General features: G+C 45.2%; 1 protein-coding gene across 4 annotated transcripts in view; it reads left to right on the top strand.

Moving 5' to 3' along the window:
- The first annotated feature begins 971 nt into the window (after positions 1-971).
- Positions 972-9,810, top strand: part of LOC122560270 (protein CBFA2T1-like) — a 168,954-nt gene continuing 160,115 nt past the window's right edge. For 3 of the 4 annotated variants that reach the window (XM_043710805.1, XM_043710796.1, XM_043710798.1), the window contains exon 1: positions 973-1,203. In XM_043710805.1, coding sequence (XP_043566740.1) covers positions 1,176-1,203 — 28 coding nt within the window. In that variant the 5' untranslated portion in view covers positions 973-1,175. Of the gene's footprint in view, positions 1,204-9,810 lie in introns of all 4 variants that reach the window. The other variant, XM_043710804.1, reaches the window with a different exon arrangement.

The following is a 9,810-nucleotide window of genomic DNA, read 5'->3' as shown; positions in this document are numbered from 1 at the left end:
CGATGGAGGGGTCCAAAGACCTGCATATCCTTGGTGGAGTGGTAGGGGGAATTGAAATGTTGAGCTACAGGGTGGTTGGGTTGGTTGGTCCGGGTGTCCCAGAGGTGTTCTCTGAAACGTTCCGCAAGTAGGCGGCCTGTCTCCCCAATACAGAGGAGGCCACATCGGGTGCAGAGGATGCAATAGATGATGTGTGTGGAGGTGCAGGTGAATCTGTGGCGGATATGGAAGTTTCCTTTGGGGCCTTGGAGGGAGGTGAGGGAGGAATGTGTCTGGCTTTGGTATCAGTCATGATAAAATGGCAGAACAGAATCGATGGGCCGAATGGCCTAATTCTGCTCCTATATCATATGGTCTTATCGTCCTTTTTTAATGTTACCATGAATCAGTGCCTGGCATATTCACGTATAGCCATATTTGGTGTTAAATTATATTATGTAATTATATAATACATTGCTTAACTGTCTAATTTAAACCGGACTTGACTTTGACTCCTCGATCAGTCTGCCTCGGAACCAAATCTAATTTGACGCCAGACCGCACAAGAAAAGAGGATCGTTCTGAAGTTGTGAAAGGTGCTACATGAATGCAGTTCCTTCGCTGAAGTTTTCCCTGGACTGCTGTTGACCAGAGGACGGAACTTTTAAAAAGAGTGTGAAGACGATGAGGAAGGCAGCGGGTTTGGGTTTTTGCTTGGTCTCGGACGCTGACTTCTGGGCTGTTGCATTTAAAAAAGTACTTGCTTAGATGGAACAATTCGGCTCCTTTCCCAACGAGCTGTACCAGGAGATGGGGAGTTGGGAAAGTGGGGCGGGATAGGAGTGTAGGAGATGCAACCTGAGCTGTGTCTGCTAACTTGGCCGTGCGTTCAACTGGTGCAGAGTGGAGGGAGGGGGGAATGTGTGTGTGTTACAGCCCTCCTTGCTGCATTGGCTGAGCCTGTGCGTTTGAAGTCTGATCTTGCTCCATTTCCATTCAGGGGCTGGTCAATCGATCAGACACGAGGAGCCAGCTTCTTCAGTGCAGCGACCACAGACAGACACGCAGAAAAAGCAGGAGGAGACCTTCACCCAGCCTCCTGTAAACCAAAGTGGACCTTTGTTTTTGATTTTTAAGATCCCTGGTCGGAACTCTCGGTGTCTTTCGCTCCGAAACTTTGCCCAACTCGATTGGAAATGGTGGGAATTTCTGGCTCCTATCAGGGTAAGTACTGACCGTCCAGCAAGTCCACTCCGTTCAGCTGCTTCGAGGGGGCACTTTTGTCTTTGTTCAGTTCCAGTGGGAAAGGGTTAAGGGGTGGGAGAGGACGAGGAAAGTAAACTTCCCTGTCCAAAATGCTGTCCAAAGCCACATGTTAAGAATACTCCCTTTTTATTAATTTGCCTTATAAAGTAATTGTTGAAACAGAGAGGGCCGGTTGCTGGGAAGGGGGTTGGGAGGGGGTCTCGCTGTAACTTTCATCGGAGCCAATGTGTTGATGCTAAACGTAGTTATTGTGTTATTGTGTCCTTGGGCGATGTGACAGATGGGGTTGTGGGGGCTGTGGTGTTGTTGATTCTCAGCCCATTTAGTTGAGTGTCTTTCCCAGGACTCGGGTTGTGATCCTTGTCTGTGTGCGTGTTTTTTTTAATGTATAGTGCAAGTCAAAGCAATAGCAGTTGCAACCATTTGTAATTTTACTCCAGTTAATTTCTTAAAGACATCTCAAAATAGTTCGAGTAGAATTCCCCGTCAGTTTTCTTGCAGTTGCCTAATGAAAACACACAGTACAGAATCTTTGTTCTACGCTCATTGTTCATTTGCACCAGTTGCTCTTGAACTTGTTTTGCTTTGCTTCGTACAGATCCCGGCTGGCAATGGCTAATTGATAATCAGTATGCTATGTAATTGCTATGAATAATCTAGAGGACCCTGTGGTATGGCTTACACACATGGTCAACAATGGTGTAATAACTGGTATTTCCAGAGTCTGGAATCATTCAAAATCTGTTGTATACAAAGTTTAGAAATAATGCAATATCTGTTATTTACATGAGGAACAGTACAATAACTTTGATAAATATGGTCAGAGTGCAATATCGGGTATATACAGGGTGAGGAACAGTACAATAACTTTGATAAGCATAGTCACAGTACAATATCGGGTATATACAGGGTAAGGAACAGTACAATAACTTTGATAAACATAGTCACAGTGCAATATCGGGTATATACAGGGTAAGGAACAGTACAATAACTTTGATAAATATGGTCACAGTGCAATATCGGGTATATACAGGGTGAGGAACAGTACAATAACTTTGATAAATATGGTCTCGGTGCAATATCGGGTATATACAGGGTAAGGAACAGTACAATAACTTTGATAAATATAGTCACAGTGCAATATCGGGTATATACAGGGTAAGGAACAGTACAATAACTTTGATAAATATGATCACAGTGCAATATCGGGTATATACAGGGTGAGGAACAGTACAACAACTTTGATAAACATAGTTACAGAGTTGAAAAGTGTGATGCTGGAAAAGCGCAGCAGGCCAGCCAGCATCCGAGGAGCAGGAGAATCGATGTTTCTGGCATAAGCCCTTCTTCAGGATACTCACTGAGATCCTTGTAGAGGGAAGGGGAGAGCTTCTTCAAGGTAGGCATCCTTGCAAGAGGATTCGCAGTAGGTTAAGATCAACTAGGAGAAAGTGAGGACTGCAGATATTGGAGACCAGAGTTGAAAAGCGCCTGAAGAAGGGCTTATGCCCGAAACGTCGATACTCCTGCTCCTTGGATGCTGCCTGGCCTGCTGCGCTTTTCCAGCACCACACTTTTCAACTCTGGACTCTAGCATCTGCAGTCCTCACTTTCTCCTAAACATAGTTACAGTGCACTATCTGGTATATACAGGGTTAGGGACAGTATAATATCTTTGATAAACATAGTCACAGTGCAATATCATGTATATACAGAGTGAGGAACAGTACAATTTCTATGATAAACATAATTTGGAGGTGCCGGTGTTGGACTGGGGTGTACAAAGTTAAAATCACAAAACACCAAGTTACAGTTCAATAGATTTATTTGGAAGCACTATCTTTTGGAGCACTGCTCCTTCATCAGGTGGTTGTGGAGTATAAGAGTTTGTAGTAAAAGTTTTCAGTGTGATGTAACTGAAATTATATATTGAAAAATACCTTGATTGTTTGTTAAGTCTCTCATTTTTTAGAATGGGCATGTTGGTTTCAGTTCTTTCATATGTAAATCCCAGAACTTTCTTAAAGTTACATTCTCAAGTGAACTTTAACAATAGGTTTGTCCACATAATGCATTGAAAGTGTGAGGCTGCCTGTGCCCCAGTGTTCAGACTGATTCTAATCTAAAAAAGGGATTTACAGAATCTCATATGGATTCATGCAGTTTTTGAGCAAGATAAAATGTAATCCTGCAAGTACAAATTCACCCCACAAACTTTAGATCTGTGCGTGTGTGCATGTGGGTGGGTGTGTGCAGGGAGGGGGTGTATGTGAGAGAGTTTGTGTATAGGAGAGAGACTGCGTGAGTGTATGGGTCTGTAGGAGTGTGTATGTGGGTCTGTAGAAGTGTGTGTGTGAGTCTGTAGGAGTGAGTGTATGGGTCTGAAGAAGTGTGTGTGTGTGTCTGTAGGAGTGAGTGTGTGGGTCTGTAGGAGTGTGTGTGTGTGTGGCTGTGTCTGTAGGAGTGTGTGTGTGGGTCTGTATGAGTGTGTGTGTGTGGTTGTGTCTGTAGGAGTGTGTGTTTGTGAGAGTGTGTGTTTGTGTGTGTTTGTAGTGCAGTGGGGTCACCTGTAGCTTGACATGAACCCAAGGTCCCGTTTGAGGCCATCCTCACGGATTCCGAACTTGGTTATCAGTCTCTGCTCGGCCACTTTGTGTTGTTGCCTGAAGTCTGCCTTAGATTTAATAAACCTTTATAAGGTCACCCCTCAGCCTCCAATGCTTCAGGGGAAACAGCCCCAGCTGTTCAGCCTCTCCCTGTAGCACAATACCTCCAACCCTGGCAACATGCTTGTAAATCTTTTCTGAACAAAAATCAAAATAGTTCACAGGATGCAAAGTGTTTTAAGAACTCCAGTGATCATGAGAAGTGCTATATAAATGGAAGCTTTTCTTTTAGTTCTGAGTTTGCATTTTTTATTTGTTTCTGTGATATGGGTGTTGCTGCATTTGTTGCTTCCGCCCAGATGCCCTTAACTGCAACGCTTGCCAGGCCATTTCAGAGGACTGTCAGGAGCCAAGCACAATGCTGCTGATCTCATGTCACACATGAGCTGGACTGGCGAAAGAAGGCAGGCTTCCTTCCCTAAAGGTAAAAACAATGACTGCAGATGCTGGAAACCAGATTCTGGATCAGTGGTGCTGGAAGAGCACAGCAGTTCAGGCAGCATCCGAGGAGCAGCAAAATCGACGTTTCGGGCAAAAGCCCTTCATCAGGAATAAAGCCTGAAGCGTGGAGAGATAAGCTAGAGGAGGGTGGGGGTGGGGAGAGAGTAGCATAGAGTACAATAGGTGAGTGGGGGAGGGGAAGAAGGTGATAGGTCAGGGAGGAGGGTGGAGTTCCACCACAGAACACACCAGATGGCCTCCTTCTTTAGAGACCACAATTTCCCTTCCCATGTGGTTAAAGGTGCCCTCCAATGCATCTCGTCGACATCCCGCACCTCCGTCCTCAGACCCCACCGCTCCAATCGTAACAAGGACAGAACGCCCCTGGTGCTCACCTTCCACCCTACCAACCTTCGCATAAACCAAATCATCCGCCGACATTTCCGCCACCTCTAAAAAGACCCCACCACCAGGGATATATTTCCCTCCACACCCCTTTCCGCCTTCCACAAAGACCGTTCCCTCCGTGACTACCTGGTCAGGTCCACACCCCCCTACGACCCACCCTCCCATCCTGGCACCTTCCCCTACCACCGCAGGAACTGCAAAACCTGTGCCCACACCTCCTCCCTCCCCTCCATCCAAGGCCCGAAAGGAGCCTTCCACATCCATCAAAGTTTTATCTGCACATCCACTAATGTCATTTATTGCATCCGTTCTCCCAATGCGGTCTCCTCTACATTGGGGAGACTGGACGCCTCCTAGCAGAGCGCTTTAGGGAAAATCTCTGGGGCACCCGCACCAATCAACCACACTGCCCTGTGGCCCAACATTTCAACTCCCCCTCCCACTCTGCCGAGAACATGGAGGGCCTGGGCCTCCTTCACCACCACTCCCTCACCACCAGACGCCTGGAGGAAGAACGCCTCATCTTCCCCCTCGGAACACTTCAACCCCAGGGCATCAATGTGGACTTCAACAGTTTCCTCATTTCCCCTTCCCCCACCTCACCCTCGTTCCAAACTTCCAGCTCAGCACTGTCCCCATGACTTGTCCTACCTGCCTATCTTCTGTTCCACCTATCCACTCCACCCTCCTCCCTGACCTATCACCTTCATCCCCTCCCCCACTCACCTATTGTACTTTCTCCCCACCCCCACCCTCCTCTAGCTTAACTCTCCACGCTTCAGGCTCTTTGCCTTTATTCCTGATGAAGGGTTTTGCCCGAAACGTCGATTTTGCCTGTCTTCGGATGCTGCCTGAACAGCTGTGCTCTTCCAGCACCACTAATCCAAATTCCTTCCCTAAAGGACAATTTTGAGGGTGGAAGATGGGAGCCAAATCTCAAAAGTGCCAAAGCAAAATTGAGGAAGGAACTGACCTCAGGTGGTTTCAAGACCCTACACAGTCATTGAACAACATTCAAGGAGTGATTAGTTATTGCAATGTGGTCATATACTTGGCAGCTAATTTGCAGACAGTAGATTGAAATAAATGGCTAGATCTGTTTTAGTGGTGTTACTTGAGAGGCGAATGTTGATCAAGGTCAAGGGAGAACTGCCTTATTCCTCAAACAGCAGCTTAAAATACTGTGCTATCAATAAATCTGTTTGAGTGGAATGGCTACACCATGATAATAGGCAATGCCTTTGGCACGTGAACCATTTTTAATGGTTTATTATTTCCTATTTTTAATCATAGGACTCTGTAACTGAAACAAAATTGTCTTAATTCTCCTTAAATTAAGGTTTGTTTTAATAGTGACTTTGCCACCTAATAAGACGAACAATTGTCCAAAACACACAATTCTGAGTTAGATCTATTTAGTGTTTTTTTTAAATTGATGCTAAATATAATACATGTATTTTCTTTACTATATATTCAAATTATGCCAGAGATGCTTGGCAGTTTATCACATATTTGGATTGGAAAGCTAAATTTTCAGCTTGTGGATCCTAATACATCTTGCTTTCTGTGGTCTTTTTTAAAAAGCCATTCAGGTAGGCAAGGTGGGCCAACGTTCCAGCCCAGATTCTGGGGCCAGGTATCTGGAGAGAGACATAAACTCCGATCTATCTGATGTAGATTTGAGAGTGTTAGGTAACGGCACCATGGCAGGCACTAGGGAAGGGCAGCAGAGGAACTGACGTGGGGTGATGTAAAAAAGCTGGAAGTTGGTGGCCTTTCTGACAGAGTGCGCGGGATCACAAGACTCAACTGCAGGTCCAATATTACCCTCAAGACTGTAAATGGTTGCGTTCAGCAAGAATTAATGATCAGGGAGGGAGATGGTAATGTCAGTGGACAGGGAAACTAAGCTTTTTAAGAGAACTTAAAATACACTTTATTCATGAAAACATTCTTTACATGTACAGTGTGTACATAGTCAAAGACAGTTTGGTTCTGTACAAGGAAACAGACAAACTTTGGAGTTTGACTCTATCGAAACAAACCAAAAGCATCTCTTACATGAACCAGACTATATTTACATGCATTTGAGGCATAAGGTGGGGTGTGTGTCTGGTAACTGAACAGACCCGCATTTAACTTCAGCAGGAAGACCTATAACAGTTAGGAAACCAAATATCACGCCAAACTCCAGGGACACTGGTTTAAGTCTTAGCACAGCAACTGATGGAGAATAAACCTGGTCTTGGTGATAGTGACTGTGAAGATATTATCAATTGTCATAAAAATCAATCAGGGTCACTAATATACTTCAGGAAGGGAAATCGGCTGTTCTTGCCCAGTCTGGCTTGCATGTGACTCCAGAGTCACAGCAATGCGGTTGACTCTTAACTGGCCCCTGACCAACCATTCAGGTCAATGGCAATTAGAAATGGGCACCAAATGCTGGCCCTCTCAACAATGCCTACATCGCATGGAAGAATAAAGAACAGAGTTAATGCCAGCAAATAGAGATAAGCCTTTTGGCTGTTTCTGGTGGGTCAGTACCAGTGCGGCATCTTGTTAGCACACTACCAGTATCTGTTATAGGAAGGATATTACTCAGCTAAAGAGAGTTCAGAAGAGACTTAGCAGGTTGTTGCTGGGTATGGAAGATTTGAGTTATAAGGGAAAACTGGCACTATTTTCACTGGAGCATAGGAGGTTGAGAGTGACATTTGGGGAGGCTTATAAAATCATGAGGGATATAGATAGGGTTATAGTAATTGTCTATCCCGAGGATGGGGGATTTCAAGACTCGCGGCAGATTTTTAAGGTGAGGGGAGAGAGGTTTTAAAAAGATATGAGGGGCAAATGTTTTACACAGAGGGTAGTTCGTGTGTGGAATGAACTTCCTGAGGAAGTGGTGGATGCAGGTACAGTTACAACATTTAAAAGACACATAGATAAATACATGAATAGGAAAGGTTTGGAGGGATATGAGCCAGGAGCAGGGAGGTGGAACTGGTTTAGTTTGTGCTTATGATCAACATGGACTGGTTGGACCAAAGGATCTGTATCCATGCTGTATGTGTCAATGATTCTATGTTTATATACACTGTCAGTAATGGTATGCTTTACACAGAGAACGACTGATATATTAGAGGAACGTCGGAAAAGGCCTCTCAGTCCTTAGAACATGCTTCATCATTCAAGTGCATAATTGATGCCTTCCTCCATTCCATGTACCTGCTTTTGCTCCTTAATGCCCTCTTCGAACAAAGTTCTATTTATTCCAGTCTCAATCGCTTCATTTGCTCCAGCAGCTGCAGCATTTTGGGGAAGAATGTTCCAGATTTATTGTATCAAAGGGCCTCTCGATGCCACTCCTAAATGGCCCAGCCCAATCTGCAAGATTACAGCCATCATTCCTGATTCTCACACCAGGGAAAGTGGTTTCACTGTACAGACCCTATTGAATCCCCTTTAATGTCTTAAACAGTTCAGCCAGATCAGCCTTCAGTCTGCAGTATTCAAGGGGAGCTGAAAATGTGTTGCTGGAAAAGTGCAGCAGGTCAGGCAGCATCCAGGGAACAGGAGAATCGACGTTTCGGGCATAAGCCCTTCTTCAGGATTTGCAGCAGGTCAGGCAGCATCCAGGGAACAGGAGAATCGACGTTTCAGGCACTAGCCCTTCTTCAGGAATCCTGAAGAAGGGCTTATGCCCGAAACGTCGATTCTCCTGTTCCCTGGATTCTCCTGTTCCCTGGATGCTGCCTGACCTGCTGCGCTTTTCCAGCAACACATTTTCAGCTCCCCTTGAATACTGCAGACTGAAGGCTGATCTGGCTGAACTGTTTAAGACATTAAAGGGGATTCAATAGGGTCTGTACAGCTCTGATCTCCAGCATCTGCAGACCTCACTTTCTCCTCAAAGTATTCAAGGGGATACAAACAAAGTTTGCGCAGTCTGTCCTCCATTTAATCCTTACAGCCTTGTATCATTTTGATAAATTTGCTGTGCACCCCATTCAAGCCAAGATATCTTTTTGACACCGAGGTGCCTGCAGTTGAAAGCAGTACCTCAGTTGAGGTACAAACAACCTGCTTTAACTGCGACATCTCTTCCTTTTGTATTCTAACCCTCTTGAGATGAAGGCAAACATTCTATTAGCCCTTTTGATTGCTTTTTGTACCTGGCCGCAAGCTTTAAATGATTTGTCTGCTTGGATGTCCAAATCTCATTGCTCCTCTACAGTCCCTCGTTCCTCACCATTTAGAAAATCCCCCTGATTTATCTCTCCCTGATAGGTAGATATATTAATGCTGTCACATCCTTTTACAAACAGTACTGCCTATAGCCCTGCTGTAGTCAGCTCCGTAATAATAACAACTCGTTGTCTGTCTGGAGGAAAAGGGAGTGCGTTCCCCTCCCCCAGGCCACTCGAGACGACAGTAATGGGCCCCTTGCTGTCCATGCTTGTGAATGAGAGTGCCCTTGCATGGCCCCCAGCAGAAATTCTTGTCGCTGTATGCATTTAACAGGATTCTACTGTACTCCAATATCCTGGAATGCTGGGTGGCCCAATGAAAGCCACCTTGTAGACTGACCGGACACATGGTGAACTGAGGCAGCCTGCAGATGTTTTCTGACTGTTGGTGTGATGTTGGCAGCTATTTCCCTGTAGCACTTTTTTAAAAACTGTGTGTGAGCGTTTACAGTATACCGCAAATACTTTGCCCACCTGCGTGGCAGCGCCAAAGACAGCAATACATAGCCCCCCGCTAGAAAACAGAAGGGAGGAGTAAACTTGCATTTATGTGGCACCGTGACTTCCCAAAATTCTTCACGTTTGACAAAATATTTTTTAAGTATTGTCCAGGGGCTTCCCGGATGCCACTCCTAAATGGGTTGGAATCACAAGCACAGTCATGGGTTTAAGTTTTAGGGGTATAAAATCTGAAGGCGAGCTTTGGCCAAATTATGTCACCCTAACAAACTCCCCCATTCTCTCGTCTGTCCCCTAGCCTTGCTGGTAAAGTTCTTGCTGAAGAGTCGTGACAGTTTTCA

This window comes from Chiloscyllium plagiosum, chromosome 20 (genome assembly GCF_004010195.1).
Source record: "Chiloscyllium plagiosum isolate BGI_BamShark_2017 chromosome 20, ASM401019v2, whole genome shotgun sequence".
Taxonomy (NCBI): domain Eukaryota; kingdom Metazoa; phylum Chordata; class Chondrichthyes; order Orectolobiformes; family Hemiscylliidae; genus Chiloscyllium; species Chiloscyllium plagiosum.
The sequence above is the reverse complement of the archived record's forward strand: the minus strand, read 5'-3'. Positions and strand labels throughout refer to the sequence as shown.